This window comes from Miniopterus schreibersii (genome assembly GCF_964146895.1).
Source record: "Miniopterus schreibersii genome assembly, chromosome: 14".
Taxonomy (NCBI): Eukaryota; Metazoa; Chordata; class Mammalia; order Chiroptera; family Miniopteridae; genus Miniopterus; species Miniopterus schreibersii.
In genome coordinates this window covers 9,158,931-9,177,235 of record NC_138114.1, presented here as the reverse complement: position 1 = coordinate 9,177,235, position 18,305 = coordinate 9,158,931, and the positions used below count along the sequence as shown (strand labels likewise).

The 18,305-nt window shown below is 38.3% G+C and overlaps 1 protein-coding gene across 4 annotated transcripts in view; it reads left to right on the top strand.

Moving 5' to 3' along the window:
• BMS1 (BMS1 ribosome biogenesis factor) overlaps nucleotides 1-18,305 on the top strand; it is a 36,375-nt gene that overhangs the window by 16,655 nt on the left and 1,415 nt on the right. For all 4 annotated transcript variants that reach the window (XM_081158528.1, XM_081158530.1, XM_081158529.1 and 1 more), the window contains exons 13-21: nucleotides 3,577-3,658; nucleotides 8,757-8,830; nucleotides 9,818-9,994; nucleotides 12,776-12,964; nucleotides 13,054-13,234; nucleotides 13,410-13,468; nucleotides 14,223-14,345; nucleotides 15,512-15,659; nucleotides 16,014-16,189. In XM_081158528.1, the coding sequence (XP_081014654.1) occupies nucleotides 3,577-3,658; nucleotides 8,757-8,830; nucleotides 9,818-9,994; nucleotides 12,776-12,964; nucleotides 13,054-13,234; nucleotides 13,410-13,468; nucleotides 14,223-14,345; nucleotides 15,512-15,659; nucleotides 16,014-16,189 (1,209 nt within the window). The remainder of the gene's footprint in view (nucleotides 1-3,576; nucleotides 3,659-8,756; nucleotides 8,831-9,817; nucleotides 9,995-12,775; nucleotides 12,965-13,053; nucleotides 13,235-13,409; nucleotides 13,469-14,222; nucleotides 14,346-15,511; nucleotides 15,660-16,013; nucleotides 16,190-18,305) is intronic.

Here is an 18,305-nt window from a genome sequence, read left to right as displayed (position 1 = left end):
ATGTCTAATGAGACAGAAGAACTAAATTGTTCATTTTAAGTTTTATGTAATCTTTATTAATTAGAATTTAAATAACCACATGGTTGTAGCTACCCTGTGGACAACACATCTAGAAGTTTGATTGGATTTAGGTTTGATTTTTGTTTTCAGCAAGACTGCTTCCTAGTTGGTGATGTTTTTTCATTAGGAGGCACATAAAATCATCTTGTGATGTTAAAAGCTGTTGATCCTTGGTGCCTAGATCCATTATTTTATGAGGATGTAAAATGGTTCAAGTTTCTCTGTGGTGTGTATTACCTAGCATACCTCTATAAGAGAAGCTTCCCCTCATCTACTGTTTGCTTGTCCAGTCGCATATAAGCAGGATAAATGCTTGATTCTCTTTATCAGTTTTCAGAATGATTCTCCAAAAGTGACTCAGTTTTTTTTTTAAGTGTCATTTTGAACTCACAGACTTAAATATAGTTGAGTGTTTCCTTCCACTGCACTTGTTAACCTGATTGATGCTCAGGTTTATTCCATCGGTGCCCAGTGGGAATCTTTTCACATTGGTCCCTATGTTCTGACACGGTCCTACTGATCCTTGATTGCTTTTTTACTATCTGATGTGACAAGGTGTTCCAGCATCACCTTGTTATATTTCTGATGCCAGAAGTGGAAGTCATAAAAAGCCCTGATTTCTTTTAGTACAAAATGGCATTTCAGCATCACAGTCTAGACATAGGAATAGTCATTGCTGTAGGTTGGTCATTGTTTTTAGGCCATTTCAGTGGCCAAATTGAAGAGGCTCCATACAGGTATTTCCAATTAGGATTCAGAACTACAGGGTTTTTACTGAATCTCTTTTATCTTACATTTGTAACTGTTTTTTCACTGGAGAAATTATTCCCTGTTTGGTGAAATTAGAAAATCGTATAATCACTCATTTGCTTTATTTGATACATTATACATGAGACAGTTTCAGCAGGACATTACATGTTACTGTTAATGTGATTAAAACAGTTAAAGTTGTTTTCCTCATATGTTCTCCCATTTCTCTTTTCAAAAGTGACTACATCATTTAACATTTCTTAACAAAAGTGTATGTGGCTTTTGATTTCTCCACATCCTCACCAACACTTGCTATTATCTGTATTATTATGATGATGATTATAGCCACCCAAGGCATGTGAGTGGTGTCTTATTGTGGTTTTCACTTGCCTTTCTCTGATGGTTGATCATGTCAGGCACCTTTTCGTGTGCTTATTGGCCATTTGTATATATTATTTGAAGAAATGTCTAGTCATATAATTTGTTCATTTAAAAAATTGGGTTATTTGTCTTTTATCGTTGAGTTGTAAGAGTAGATTATATACTCAGGATAGAAATGGTTTACAAATATTTTCTCCCATTCTGTAGGTTGTCTTTTTCTGTGTCCTTTGAAGCACAAAGTTTTAAATTTTGATGAAGTCCCAGTCTATATTTTTGCTGTTTGTGTGTTTAGTATAATATCCAAGAAACCATTACTAAATCCAAGGTCATGAAGATTTACTCCTATGTTTTCATCTAAGTTTTATAATTTAGCTCTTAACATTAAGGTGTTTGATCCATTTTGAGTTAATTTTTGTATTTGATGTGAGATGAATATAACTATATTCTTCTGCATGTGGAGATCCAGTTGCCCTATAACACTATTTGTTGAAAAGACTGTTTCTTCCCCAGTGCCTTTCCTTGGCACCCAGGACAAAAAAATCACTTGACTATAGATACATGGGTTTATTTATGGACTCTTAATTGAATTCCATTGATCCTTATGCCAGCACAATCCTGTTTTGATTCCCATTGTTTCGTAGTAAGTTTTGAAATCTGGAAGTGTAAATCTTCCAACTTTGTTTTCTTTTTCAAGGTTGTTTAGTCTATTCTGGATCTCTTGGATTTTCTCTATTTTAGGATCAATTTTCCATTTCTACAAAGAAGCCATCTGGGATTCTGATAGATACTGCGTTGAGTCTATAGATCACTTTGGATAGTATTGCTATCTTAACAATGTTAAGCCTTTTGATCCATTAACATGGGATACCTTTCCATTTATTTGGATCTTAAATGTCTTTCAAGAATGTTTTGTAGTTACCACAGTATAAGTTTTGCACTTTTGTTGAATTTATTCCTAACATTTTATTATTTTTGATGCTATTATAAAAAGAACTTTTTTCTCATTTTCATTTTGGGATTTTTTTTATTGGTAATATATAGAAATAAAATTTATTCTATATTAATTTCATATTTTAAACCTTGCTGAGCTCATTGATTGATTAGTTCTGATAGTTTTTCAGTGGATTCCTTAGGATTTTCTCTATACTAGAGTATAGCATCTGTGAATAGAGACAGATTTTATTTTTTAAATATATCTTTATTGATTTCAGAGAAAGGAAAGGAGATGGAGAGAGAAAGAGATAGAAACAGCAATGATGAGAGAGTCATTGATCGGCTGCAGCCCACAACCCGGGCATGTGCCCTGACCGGGAATCGAACTTCGATCACCTGGATCCTAGGTCGACGCTCAGCCCCTGAGCCACTCCCGGCCAGGCCCAGATTTTCTTTTTAAACTGGGTGCCTTTTATTTCCATTCCTTGCCTAATTGCCCTGGCTAGAACATCTAGTGCAATATTGAATAGAAGTGAGAACAGACATTCTTGTCCTGTTCCTGATCTTAGGGGGAAAGCTCTCAGTCTTTCATCGTTAAATATGATGCTAGCTGTGGGTTTTTTAATGGATGCCCTTTATGACGTTGAGGACGTTCCATTCTTTTCCTAGTAAGTTGAGTGCTTTTCATGGAAGTTCTAATTTTTAAAAAATTTGTTTGATCTTTGTTTCCCCTGTCAGTTAGTAAGCTTAATGATCTAAGGTTCATTTGGGAACAGTTTGCCTACAGAATTTCTTGTCTTAAAATGGGTGTATTCAGTAAATGTTTCGTGAACAATTGTAGCCATAAAGGAGCGAGTAAGGGGACAGATTTGCCTTTGCACCCATTGTAATCATGGTAGCTTGAGGCTACTCTGAGAGTTAGGTTGTGTATGAAAAGTGTGATTCATAACCAAAATATGATTCACGTGAAAGCCCAGACCTGTGTAAGGTTTCTGCAAGTGTGGCTTTGAGGCCTGGGCAGTGAACGACATGTGCTGTCTTGTATGTCAGGTTCCCCAGGAGACAGACTCTGAAATGGAGAGTTGTGTACAAGGTTTAATTCTATATTTAAGAGGTGCACCAAACACCCACTACGTGTGTATACTAGATGGCCTGGCAGATCTGAGACCGAGCCCCTCATCAGTATTCTTTACACTACAATGCCCATACAAGACATTCATTCTTTGTCAGAGTATTATCACTGGTCAAAGGAATTAAGTTTTCAGAGAGCCACAATAAGTCTGGAGTAGCAAATAGTAAGATCAACTTTCTAAAATGCTGTTTAACTGCATTGCCTTAAGAACACTAATAAACTTTGAAAATCCATTGAATTAGTAAATATCTGTTTACTTATGAGGCCGGTGGCTAGTAGGACTCTCCGTGTGTAATTAAGTGTCCATGTTTCTGTGTAAGGTCATGAACAGCATCAGAGATTGCTTCGTGACCGGAAAGTGGGACGACGACAAAGATGCTGCTAAGCTCTTGGCAGAGGATGGTAAGGAGGGGCCATGTTCTTCAGTGGGGCCACCTTCTCTGTCATTTCTTTCATATCTTTTTTTTTTTTTAAATATGTCTTTATTGATTTCAAAGAGAGGAAGGGGGAGGGAGAGAGAGAGAAACATCAATGATGAAAGAGTCATTCATCGGCTGCCTCCTGCACGCCCTCTGCTGGGGATGGAGCCCGCAACCCAGGCATGTGCCCTTACCGGGAATTGAACCCCGATCTCCTGGATCCTAGGCCGATGCTCATCCGCTGAGCCACGCCCGGCCAGGCTCTTTCATATGTTTAATGGTTGAAAATAATAGTCAATTGGGAGATGCTTTGGATAACACGGACAGGAGTTATGGGTAATATTCTGGTTCTTCCTTTCATAGTGATCTTATTTCTTTCCCTGGTCAACTGACTCATTAGATATGGACCTTGAAGAAAGCGGCTCAGTTGGTTGAGCAACTTTGTGTGCACCGAAAGGTTGCCAGTTTGATTCCTAGTCAGGGTACATACCCAGGTTGTGGGTTTGGTCCACGGTCAGGGCATGTAGGGAAGGCAGCCAGTCGATGTTTGTCTCTGGTTGATGTTTCTCTCTCTCTCCCCCCTCCTCCTCTTCCTCTTCCTCTTCCTAAGCATGTCCTCGAGTGAGGATTAAAAATAAAAAAGAAGTTAATTGGTACTCAGGAAAAGGCACCAATGGCTAGAACAGTCCTAATACACAGATGTTCAGTAAATACTGGAGGAGAAAGAGGAGAGGGGAAGAGAGAAGAGCACGGGGGAAAAGGAGGGCGTCTGGAAGATCATTTTTGTCTCTCCAGATGAACTGAGAACTTCTAATGGGCAGAAACTGCCCTTTTCACCAATAAGTGCTCAATGCCTAGCACATTGCCTAGAACATAACAAGCAGTCAGTATCTACTTGATGAGTAAATAAACCAAAGGCCAGCAAACTTCTTCCATAAAGGACAAAGTGGTAGTTTTGTAAATATTTTATTTTTGGTAAATAGTAGATATTTTATGCTTTGCAGGTCATATATTCCTTGTACCAACTACTCAGTTCTGCTGTGGTAGCACAAAAGCTGCCAGTATGTAAGCAAATGAGCATGGCTGTATTCCAGTAAAACTTTGTTTACAAAAACAAGGAGGTGTGTTTTACCACAATTTAAAAAACACAAGGGTAGGCCATAGTTTGTAAGCCTCTGGGATGAATAAATGAAGTCAGACTCACAGATGTAAGGATTAGCTAAACAGAGAGAAAAGAAAGGAAAGAGGGAAGTAAGGAACAATAAATGCTGTCTTTGCCTTAGGAATAGAAGAAAAATAAAAAGAGCTGTACTTGGGAAAGAAAAGTTATCAAACAGGCATTTTCTTCAAATAACTAAAACAATGTAGTACTTACTGTATACTCTTTCAGGTCAGAAGATGTGATCGCTTTCTAAGTGTTCTGCTTGCTTCAAGCCTGGCCATGCTATGTGTTGTTGTAGATTTATCATCACAGTGTATTTTCTAAGTAATCCATCTCTGATGGATTTTCTTTAACAGATTTATCATTCTCCATTTTACAGTTCTGGAGGCAGGAAAGTCAAGGTCAGAGTTGCCAGAAGGATTAATGTCTGATGAGCGCTGTCTCCTTGGATTGTAGATGGCCGCTTCACATGGCCTGTCCTTGGTGCACGCACTCTTCTAATTTTCAGTTTTGTTGATTTCTGCTCTTTACTTCTGGTTTTTTGCACTTTTAAGTTGTCTTAGGTTTTTGGTTTGAGAACTTGTCTAATTCCTAATGTGAGCATTTAGTGCTGTAAGTTGCCCTCTCAGCACTGTTTAGCTGTGCTCCACAATTTTCATAATAGTTGTATTTTTATTTTCATTCAGTTCTATGCATTTTTATATATCCTTTGTGACTTCTCTTTGATCCATGCTTTATTTAGAAGTGTGTTGTTTAATTATCAAATGTTTAGAAATTTTCCAGTTGTCTTTCTGTTATTGATTTCGTTTAATTAGATTATATTCTAAGGCCATATTCTTATGATTTCGGACTATTTAGATTTGTTGCAATTTGCTGTATTGCCCAGAATGTGCCCTATCTTGGTAGATGTGCTGTGGGTACTTTAATAATTGTGTATTCTGCTTTTGGTGGGTAGAGTGTTCTATATGTGTCAGTTAGATTCTGATGGGTCGACTGTGTTGTTCAAATCTTCTGTAAATTTGCTGATTTTCTGTCTAGTTTTATCAGTTGCTGAGAGGAGGATGTTGAAGTCACCCAGTGTAATTGTAGATTTATCTGTCTCTTCTCTCAGCTCTCTCAGCTTTTGCTCTATTTTGGTGCATACACATTTAGGATCGTAACATCTTCCTGGTGGATTGATTCTTTTGTCATTATATGTTACGGTCTCCTTTTAGTCAATCCATTGGTGAGGGAGGGATTCCAGCCCTAAGGTTATGGGTTATGGTCAGACAGCCAACACCTGACACTGGACTGCCTCTCTTGGTCTGATAATTTTTTGTGCTCTTAAGTTATTTTATGAGATATCAATATAGCACTTTGCTTTTTTAAAAGTTGAGTTTGCATAGTATATCTTTCTCCATCCTTTTACTTTCAACCTACTTAGGTCATTAAATTTAAAGTGAGTTTCTTGTAGGTTAATGTGTTTTTATGCCGTTTACATTTAAGGTACTTATGCTTATGTAATTTGTAAGTCTGTTTTATTATTTTTTTATTATTTACTCTGGTTCTTTTGTTTTTTTCTGTTTCCTTTTTCTTTCCTTCTATCTTGATTTGTTTACAGTGTTTTTTAGTGTATTTCCTTGTATGGTTTTTGTAGTGTTTACTCTGGGTATTACATTATACATATTGTAATATAATACCCCACTGGCACCAACATTTTACCACTTTGAGTAACATGTGGAAACCTTGCTTCTTCCATTCAGACCCCTTTTTAAAATGTCATTCATTGGCTTGAGTATTAGATGATGCTATAGTTTGGTTTTTTTCCAGTTATCAAATATGATTTTAAAAACTTACGAGGATAGTTTAGGTATTCATATTTCTGATCTTTTGTTTGTTTGTTTTTTCTTTGTTCCTGGTGTTCCTAGATTTCTCCTGTTATAATTTCTTTTCTGCTTAAGAACTTTCTAGCCATTTTTAAAGGTGATTGTGCTAATGACAAATTCCTGTAGTTTTTCTTTGTCTGAGAATGTCTTTATTTCCCAACGGTAGTTTCACCAGATATAGAATTCATCATAGATGACAGTTCCTTTCGTTCAGCTCTTGAAAAACATGCCACTTTTTTGAGAGGAAATACCCTGTTAATGGAATTTTGTGCCCCTACAAGTAATCTGTCATTCCTTTACGGCTGCTTTCAAGATTGTTTTCCTTTGTTTTTAGTTTTCAGAAGTTTGGTGTGGATTTCTTTGGATTTACTATTTGAGATTTGCTCAGCTTCCTGAGTCTGTAAGTGTGTCTTTCACCAAATCTTGAGCCATTCTCTCTTCCAGCTTCAGTCTCCTGCTGAGACTTTGTTGATGTAAGTGGTGGATCGTTTGTTTCTGTCCCATGGTCCATGGGGCTCTGATCATTTGTTTTTAGGCTTTTTTTCACTATGTTGTTCAGACTGGATAAGTTCTATTGATTGGGCCTCGAGTTCTCTGATTCTGTCCTCTATCTCTGCTCTTATTATTGAGCCATCTAGCTAGGTTTTGCTTTTTTTTTTTTTTCTGTTATTGTATTTTTCAGTTCTGTAATTTCCATTTGGTTCTTCAGGTTTTTTCCCTGAGGTTTTCAATTGTTTGTGCTCTTTTATTATTTCTGGAGTTGATGTTATGTACATAGCTGATGTTACATACATAACAAAGGAAATGTGTCTACACCATCTTTTCCAGACTAGAAATCCTTGATGGTTATTTTTTTAAAAAATATGTTTTTACTTATTTCAGAGAGGGAGGGAGAGATGGAAACGTGGAAGAGAGAAACATCAATCAGCTGCCTCCTGTGCAACCCCTACTGGGGATCAAGCCTGCAACCTGGGCATGTGCCCTGGCCAGGAATCGAACTGGTGACTTCCTGGTGCATAGGATGATGCTCAGCCACTGAGCCACACCGGCCGGGCCTTGGTGGTTATTTTTCTTGTAATTGTGTTAAAGGGAGAATTGGCATCTTAGTGATACTGAGTCTTCCTTTCCAAACACATGGTAATCTTTATTTGTTCAGTAGATAATGTTAATAATACCTTCTTCTCTGGATCATGTTGGAAAATGTAGTGAAGACATGTAAAGTACTTCGAGCAGTGCCTGGAGTGTAAAACGCTTGAAAGTGTTAGCCAGTTATTCCATGTGTCCTTTGGTAACATAGTAAAACCTTTATAATACTTAATTAAAGATCTAGCACATTTATTATTTCTAAATATTTTTTGTTTCTAATACAATGGAATCTTCCCATTTTGTCTATTTCCTTTGGTTCTTTGGCTCTTTGACTTTTTCTTATATGAAAATGTTTTAATACCCTTCTAAAGTTGCCTCCCAGAAGAATTTTAACTTGTCTATTTATTTTAAGGGTAATATTCATAACTAAACTTAGAGCTTCAAAAACAACTGAATGAATGAATGGGCCCTTCATGTGGGCTCAGCGCTGTCTTGGGTTCTGCTCTTTTGTAATCTGATTTTTCCTTAGGTGTGTCACACAGTTGTATTGTGTTCAGCTTACTGGTGAGGCTCTTTTTCACATGTGCTGTTATCTAAGCCGTGGCTTTTCAAGTCACTCTTTGAACTTTTGGGTTTTGGGTCTTACCTGCAGGGCCATGCATACCATGTCTCTGTGCATCTCTGCTACAGTGTCTTATACTTATACTGGAAAGTAGCTCTTGGCTGTGTGGGATGTGGAAGTAAAGTTTGGAAACGTGGATTGGGCTTGTTTACTTAACCCAAGCAGGTGATGAAATACAGTTTAACAATCCTGCCTCTATAAGTGCAGGATATTTCTGGGGTGTGTAACGGTGGGAATAGTAAAAATGAAGTTTGGGATGCAGAACACGCTGCACCTGGAGTTGGGTACTAGATTGTCACATGCAGACCCTGTTCACAGAGCAGTCATCTGGATGTTCTTTTCCCAGAGGAGCTCTATGGTGACTTTGAAGACCTGGAAACAGGAGACGTGCACAAGGGAAAATCAGGTCTGGATACTCAGGTATGACTTTGCCATGGCTGGCTGTCAGCCACTGGTCTTTCATCTGTGGTCAGTATATTCTGAAAGAGGCCTATTTTGAAAAATTCTTACCTTGTTGTCTGTGTAGATTAGAGACTGGATGGATTCCTTCCTGAAAACATGGAGGGTGGGGACAGGTCAGAGGTTATTGGTTTACTTGTTACTCTTTATCTTTGAAATAACACTTATTACCTCTTCTTGTCATTATGATTCTTCAGTCATTGAAAGTTTTAGCTCTTGGGTCACTGTCTTCTCTCCACCATTCCTTTTGTCATCCGCCTCTTCGTAAACAAAACAGAAACAGACGTAGATAGAGAGCAGACTGACAGCTGTCAGAGGGGAGAGGGTTTGGGTGAAAAAGGTAAAGCGGTTGAGTAAAAACAAAATAAACTCCAGAACTCTTGAGCACAGGCTATAGTATAGTGATTACCAGAGGAGGGGGTGGGTGAGAGGATGGGGGTAGGTAGAAGAGTAAATGGTGATGGAAGGAGACTTGACTTTGGGTGGTGAACACACAATACAATATACAGATGATGTATTACAGAATTATACACCCTAAACCTATGTCATTTCATTAACCAATTTCACCTCAGTAAATTCAATAAAAAGAGGAAAAAAAGAAAATACTCATATCTAAACAAAAATAAATAATGCCATTTAGAAAAACGAATTCCCTGTTCTCCCTAAAATTTCTTTAGAACAGTATTGGGAGGCATCTGGGTTGGGGACATGTGCTGTTCCTTTACTCACACTTGGCATTCCCAGATGGATTGAGGAGAGCAGTTCACTGTAATACAGATGTCTAAGTGTCTCTGTAACAGAACATGTTATTTAGAGCCCAAGGCTATGTTTTGTTTTGTTTTCATGATGATCATAACTTAGATTTTTGCAGCTCAATAAAACTTTTTAAATCTTTAAAAAAAACATCTCCACAAACTTTTGCAAAATTTTCTCTTCTGGAAATTTAAGATTGAAGATACAGAAGAAGAAGTTAAGGAAGAAATTGACCCTGATGCAGAGGAAAGTGCCAAGAAAAAGCATTTGGATAAGAAGAGGAAATTGAAGGAGATGTTTGATGCAGAATATGATGAAGGAGAAAGCACGTACTTTGATGACCTTAAAGGGGAAATGCAGAAACAAGCGCAGGTAAGAAAACTCAGATCCTGTCCGCCTTATTTCAAGGCTGTAGACAGTGCTGTGCATACTTAGCCTTCTTTAGCTCCCTGCTCTCTGACCTCCTTCTGTGCCTCTCGTGTGGACTCCGAGGTGAGTGTGTTTGTTCATGTTTACTCATGCAGTCATCTGTTTCTTCAGTCAGAAGAAATCAGAAGCTATCCGAGCCTATTTTGTACCAAGCATTAAGTGCTGAGGAAATAGAAATGCCAAGACGCTCCCACCGCTTTTGAGGATCTCACAGTGTAGTTATTTGAGACAGTGAGTTTATGTAAATTCCAACATTGCCTTAGCATTCCTATGACTGCTCCCTGGAACCATATCAGATCATTTGAATGGGTAGGTGATTCTTGGCCTGTGTGGCTGATCCACACACTAGTGTTCTTCAGGAAGGGTTTTCTGAAAACTTACCTTGGTCAGAGTTCAGGGGATATTTCAAGTTAAGGTCAGATGTGGAAATAAGGAGGCCATGTGGAATGCTAAAAGGGAGATAGTCTAGCCTCTTTGCCTAGGATGCTGAACTCATTCTGAAAGACCCACAAAGATGTGTATGCAGCTGATGGTGGGTGCCTTGACAAGTGGGGGCACCAAGGATCTCTGTAAGCTGGAACATACCTCAGTATGCCTTATGCAAGTTAAGTATATAATTTGTGAAACTGTGGTCAACAGGCTTTTCTCAACGTAGGCCGTCATATCGTCAAAGAAGTATCTGCTGGTTAGTCATTAACCTAGTGGTCCCAAGTCAGTACTGGCCTTTAACAAAAGTGACTAAGAAATGTAAAGCTAGTTCTGAAGTCTTCTCTTCAGGCATTTACAATTTATTTTAATCCTTACCCAAGGATATTTTTTCCATTGCTTTTTCACAGACAGTGGAAGGGGGAGAGAGAGAAACGTCGATGTGAGAGACACATCAATTGGTTGCCTCCTGCACTCACCTGGCCAGGGCTAGGGACTGTACCTGCAACCAAAGTATGTGCCCTTGACCAGAATCAAACCCAAGACCCTTCAGTCCACAGGCTGACGCTCTAACCACTGAACCAAACCAGCTAGGGCCAGGCATTTACAATTTAAAATCACCTTGAACCTCATGGGCTATTTTAACAGACTTGACTTTTTTACTCAGAGTGAAATGGGCCCATTTGAGCGGAGGATGGATATGTGTGATGTTATGACCTTTGAGAGGGTTGTTGTGGCAAGAGTTCAGTACGATTAAAGTAACTCACACTTGGGATGGGGAGGTGTGTGGCAGTGGAGGTGAAAGAGAGAATCAGATTCTGGGTATACTTTATTTAAAAGGTAGACCAATACGATTTCTTGATGGATTGAATGTGAGGTGTGTGAGAGAGAAAATAAGGATGAATTAGGTTTTCATAAGTCAGATAGAAAAGCTAGTTGGTTTAGGTTTGTCTGGGAAGATGAAGTTTAGATCTGTTGGGTTTGAGTTTTGGGTTATCTTTCAGACAAGTGTCAAGTAGTCGGTGAGGAGTTCTGGAGAGAGGTTGGGTCCAAGGACTTAGGTCTAGGTGCTGCTTAAAGCCATGAAATGGATGGGATGATGTGGGGAGTGAGTGCAGAGATAGGAGAGGAGAGGACCGGTACTGACCCTGGGTACTCCATTGTAAGAGGCTGGACAGAGGAAGAAGCAGCAGTGGGGATGGAGCAGTGCTCAGGAGGCATAAGGAATCTAGGAGAATCCGAGGTATGCTGAGAGCCACTGTAGAAGGAAGTGATACGTTATTTCAGATCTTGCTGATGTGTTAACTGCAATTAAGACACAATCGACCACTGGATTAGGAATGTTGAGGCCTTTAAGTGACTCTGGCACACATTTTTATGGAGTGTGAGTTCAAGTCCAGTTTTAGGGAATTTAAGAGAATGGGAGAAAAGGAAATGGAGACTGCAACTATAGGTAACTTCTGGGGCATTTTTCTCAGAAAGAAGCAGAAAAATGGGAGACTAGCTGAAGGAAGTGGGAAGCAGGTTTTAAGATGAGAGAAAAACAGGTAATGATGTCCCAGAGTAGGTGATACCTAGTGTGCAAGTGAAACTCGACATTAAATAGACTGATGGATAATCTGTAACAACCACCCTGCAGAACTTTCTGTGATGAGGGAAATGTATTTCTCTGCTGTACTGTATTGTAGCCACTAGCCACATGCTGATCCTGGCCACTTGAAATGTGACTAAGGAAATGAATTAAAATTTTTTATTTAATTTTAATTAATTTCAATTTAAAAAGCCATCTGTGGCTACCATATTGAACAGTGTAGAGCTGTAATAAAAGGCTAGATGTGGGAGTAAACCCAGGTAGAGGGGTTGACTGTTGAAATTCTTGTAGATTGCTTCACTTTAGGGAGAATTAGGAAACAGTCAACAGCTAAGAATGAGGGTGAGGGGGTGAGTATTGGGTGTTTGAAGAAAAGATAAGAGTATGAAATAATTGTTTGGTGAGTAAGAAAGTGTGGACTGGGCAAGTTGAGGGTGTTTGCTGACCAGCATTAGGGCTCCTTTCTGAGTTGCCCAATTTACTTACTATACCTTGGAATAACAGAGAAGAAAATTATTGGGACATACTCTGAACAAACTGTACAGATACAATATATATTATTTTTAATTGGGATAAAGCCTAGATAATTCTGTTTATGGTTCCTTTATTTTGAAATTGCTCATTTTTTAAATATTAATCTTACATTTATTAAAGATGACAGCGTGGTGGGTTTTTTATTGTCTTTTTCTCCCCCCTCTCATATATAGCTTAACCGGGCAGAATTTGAAGATCAAGATGATGAAGCAAGAGTTCAATATGAGGGTTTTCGACCTGGGATGTATGTCCGAATTGAGATAGAGAACATCCCTTGTGAATTCGTGCTTAACTTTGACCCCCATTACCCAATTATTTTGGGTGGTTTGGGCAATAGCGAGGGCAGTGTTGGATATGTACAGGTAGGTACCCTTTGCTGTGTGACTTGACAGTGAGGTTTTTTGGACATACTTTCACTGAATAATTCTATTGAAAAATTTTCTCTCCTCAGATGCGTCTGAAGAAACATCGTTGGTATAAAAAAATTCTCAAGTGCCGAGATCCGCTCATTTTTTCCGTGGGGTGGAGGAGGTTTCAGACCATCCCGCTCTATTACATTGAGGACCACAACGGGAGACAGAGGCTTCTGAAGTACACGCCGCAGCACATGCATTGTGGAGCAGCCTTTTGGGGTGAGATGTGGTTAGAATAATTTGCCTTTAGGGTAATTTAAACGTTTTAGGCTTTATCATTATAGTTTTGCTTTTTTCATTTTATGAAATCCCAATTCTCTTTTTGGATTGGAGTGTGTATTTTTGTAAAACAGATTCTGAATTTTGTGGTTCACTATTTTTTTGTTTACTTAAGGTCCTATCACTCCACAAGGAACTGGATTCTTGGCAATACAGTTTGTTGATGGTGTAACAGTAAGTATCTGGGATGTTTTATTTTACATATTGAGATATATTCTGAATATGGAATATGTATATGGAACTTTTAAGTGGAAAATTGCTCATTTTTAGTGTGTATAGTAAATTTATCTTTTTTAAAAATTTTCCTACATCTTTTTAAGTAGATTGAGGGAGTGGAGAAGAGGGAGATAACAGAAGAATTGTAATGGTACTGATTTTTATATTTTTATGCACTTTTTGGACTTATTTTTCTAAAAATATTTAAGCAGTGTTCACCATGTGCTAAGTGCTATACTAGGTTCTGGGGATATATCAGATACTAGCTAGACATAAGACTCCCCCTGTAATGCTGGGTTAACAGAGTATGTTCACTGAGTCTTCCTTTGATCAATCAGAGCAGGTTTTAGTGGCCCCATTTAACAGAAAAGAAGAGAGAACAATGAGCAGATGGAACCCACCCTGGAGGTCCACAGTTTAATTTCTTAAACATTATAACCAAGTTTTCATGTTCCTTTTTATCCCAAATAGGTCACTGTCATGAAATTATGTTACTAGGAGATCACCCTTAGGAAGATACTGAAGACATCAGCTTTAGTTAGTTTATTATAGTTTCAGATTGCTTTTTTAAAATACTGTTTTGCATGTTCAGATATTCTTTCTTGTTTTCTCTCAGCTGATTGTAACTGAAATGTACTTTGGTAATTTATTGTATCACAGAGGATTGTAGTTTTTCTCTTGCTGACATAAATTTTGGGGGTTTCCTTTTTAGCCCGATTTCCGAATAGCTGCCACAGGAATTGTTCTTGATCTGGATAAATCCATAAAAATTGTGAAGAAATTAAAGCTAACTGGTTTTCCATATAAAATTTTCAAGAATACTTCATTCATTAAGGTCTGTATATTTATGTAAGGCCTGTATAAATATATATTTGTATATTTACATATTTATAAATGTGTTATTAAAGGAGGAATGAAATACTTCTGAAGTGTAGGTCTAATGTTTTCAGAAAAGGATTTTAAAACTTTTTATAAACTTGGTCTTTGATATTTTTAGTTTAGTTTTTTCTCTTGGTTTCTGTTACTTAAATATGCTCAGAAATCTTAAAGTGAAGTAAAATAGAGATATTTAGTAATTGAGGCTGTGACTGTTACTTCCATGTGAGACTGTCATAGAGCTAACATTGAAATGTGTAATCATTCACTAGGCTTTGTTTCTTGCCTTTTTGGTTTGTGCTAAGAAAAGAGAAAAATCATAGGTTTGTCAAACAGATCAGTAGAAAAATAGCCAAAGCAGTTCTCAAAATACTCGTTGGCAAGTGTACAAAGAAACGGACCCTTATGCAATATAACACAGGAGGGTGACTTGAACATTTATTGAAAATTTCATTGGTGGGGGTGTTTCCTTTAACACAGAGTTAAGGTGGTGATAAAATGTTCTTATAATGTAGCATTTATGTAGCTCGCTATTTTCTGAGTGTGTGCACCTAAGTGATAGGAAGTGAGCTGCAGTCCAGCCCTGTGAGAGGACAGCAGAGGCTGTCTAGGCTGATTCAGTCTAACAGTTGTCTTTTGATCTACTCTACAGCGATGTCAGTGATGTGCACATTAATGAGTGCACAGTAGAGTCTTAATTAACATTATTTTGGGGAAAATAAAATAGAGTTGTATTCTTTTTTGTTAATCGTCACCCGAGGATATTTTTTCCATTGATTTTTAGAGAGTGAGTTGGGGGGTGGGGAGAGAAACATCGATGTGTGAGAGACCAGGGCTGGAGAGTAAACCTACAGCCCAGGAACAGGCCCTTGACCAGAAATTGAACCCATGGCCCTTTGGTGCACTTGCCAATGCTCTAACCACTGAGCAACACCAGCCAAAGCTAGAGTTGTATTCTTTTTGACCTAGTAATTCTACTTTTAAGGGGGGACATGCATTTTGATTATTACCTTTATCATCCCTCAATGAGTTGTTCTATGTCTTATAACCAAGGATGTATTTATGAACTAAAAAGTAAAGTATCTGATTGTGTGTGTATATATTTTTTAATATATATATCTGTAGGGAATGTTTAACTCTGCCTTAGAAGTTGCCAAGTTTGAAGGTGCTGTGATTCGAACTGTCAGCGGAATAAGGGGACAGATCAAGAAAGCACTCCGAACTCCAGAAGGAGCCTTCCGGGCCACCTTTGAGGATAAGTTGCTGATGAGCGGTAAATATCTCCGGTGCTATGTTCACAGCAGCGTGTTACCATTTGCTCTTGATTTCTAGCTAGTGTGGGTTAAGGGTATAGTTCAGGTCTATAGAAAGCTGAGGTCAGTTCCAGATTTCCCTGGTTTGGAGGATCTTGGGCAGTGTGCCAAGTCCCACTGTACCTGGAGCCACGTGGTTCACACCCAGTAGAAGTTTTGTGATATTCAAGAGTAGCTCACCTGGTAAAATCTGTCTCCAAGTACTGTGTAGCCAACTAGAGAAGTTTGGGTTAAGTGTTTTGTTCTTTTGTTTGACATATGGATCTGAACCTTCTTCTGAAAATGTTAAAGTAAATTTCCCCCTCTCTTTCCAGATATTGTCTTCCTGAGAACTTGGTATCCTGTCTCCATTCCAACCTTCTATAATCCAGTAACGTCTTTGTTGAAACCAGTTGGTGAGAAGGACACCTGGTCAGGAATGCGGACAACTGGTCAACTCCGGCTCGCCCATCATGTCAAACTAAAGCCCAACAAGGATTCTCTCTATAAGGTACAGTCACACATGGGCTCTGTATGGGTCGTCCAGATGCCTTGTATGTAATATTTCCTGCGCTTTGAATTTTCAGATAGAAAGTCTAACATTAAGTTTGAATGAACATGTTGTAGAGTCATAGGCTATTTTAGAAGAAACCGTGGAAAGTGGTAGTAGTTTTCTGTGATTTGGAAAAGAGACTTAAACTTTTCATTTACTATTCTTTTGGACTATTTTTTTCGACCATATACATTTATTATTATTATTTTTTTAAATTGATTTCAGAGAGAGGAAGGGAGAGGGAGAGAGAGAGAAACATCGATGAGAGGGAAACATCAATTGGCTGCCTTCTGCATGCCCTCTACTGGGGATCCAGCTGGCAACTAGGCATGTGCCCTGACTGGGAATTGAACTGCGACCTCCAGGTTCATGGGGTAATGCTCAACCACTGGAGCCACACCAGCTGGGCTAACTCAGTGAATTTTTAAGACACCCAGATTGCCATCACCTGGATGAGGCAATAGAATTACCAGCACAACAGAAGCCCCCTTGCGACCTCTCCCAGTCACTACTCCTTCTCTACCTCAAGGATAGTCACTATCTGACTCCTGACATATAAATTAGGTCTGTCTGTTTTTGAGTTTTATAAAATACAGCATATATTTTGCCTGGCTCCTTTAAATAGTATTATGAAATTCACTCATGTTCTTGTATATAGCAGACATTCATTTGTCGTTATTGTTGAGTAGAATTCTGTTATGTGATGATGTCAGTTTATATACTGATGCACTTTAATTCCAATATTTAGCCATTGTAAATGCTGCCCTGAACACATATATGTGACTTGTTGGTGTGCATGAACACACATTTTGGTTGCATAGATCCCCAAGGATGGGGTTGCCAGATCACAGAGTATGCATGTGTTCAACCTCAGTGTGTGATGCCTGTAGTGTTCTGAAGTCATACCTGGTGAGAATCCCACTAGCAGCTTACCTTCTTGCTGGTCCATGTCCTTGCCAATTTGGCCTCATCGCTATTTTTTTATTTTAAGTTCTTAGTATCTGTCTAGAGTCTCATTTTCATTTAGATTTTGTTCTCAAAACTTTCATTATTTTCTTCACAGGTTAACAGTACATTTGAAACACTTGCTTTTTTTTTAATGCAGAGTATTTAATTGTTTTGTAATAAGATGGTAGTTCAGGATATCAGTCTGCCATTCTGCTTGAGACAAAAGTTTTTCCAGCCATTACTTTTTCCTATAAAATAGTTAATAAAATTTTGATGTGGTACTTCTTGTCTAGTCTATAGTGCTTACTCCTTTTAGAAGGTGATTTCTCTGATTCTTTCATTTTTAAAGCATTTTAGGTTCTTAAAACAGCGTATTGAATATTATTGTAGATGATATCTTTAATAATAAATTTAAGGACATAGCAGAAATACTTAAAAATATATATATATCTTTATTGATTTTAGAGAGAGGAAGGGAGAGGGAGAAAGAGAGATAGAAACATCAGTGATGAGAGAGTCATTGATTGGCTGCCTCCTGCACGCCCCCTACTGAGGATCGAGCCTGCAACCCTGGCATGTGCCCTGACCGGATCATAGGTTGATGCTCAACCACTAAACCACACTGGCTGGGTAGAAATATTCTTTATATAGTTGATGTTGACCTTGGCAAAGGCTTAGGTCAAAACTCTCTATTTATTAACTATTTCTGAGGCAGTTAAGGATTTTGGTCATTTCAATTTAAGCACAGAATTTAGATTACTTTAAAAATTGAATGTAGAGTGTGCTTTGCCTTCATTTGTTGTTTAAATCTCAAATTTTTCAGCTGGCCTTCCATTAGAAACAGAATAAAGTTAAACTTCCCAGTGAGAATCAGGGGTGGGGTCACTGGCTCTGATTAGAGGAAGAGCTGTGTCTTTAAATCCAGAGAGATTGATAGACAAGGTGAACAGCTAGATTATTCTTGTAAGGCCAGAAAAAACCACCTCGGTGCCCCAAAGGTAAGGCCTGAATTTTCCATTAGAAGAAACTTTGGATCTGTTAATCTACTCTGTTGAGACTCTCATAGTCCATACTGTAGAAGTGGGCACATTTGAATTCTTAGAAGAATTATAAATATTCTATATAT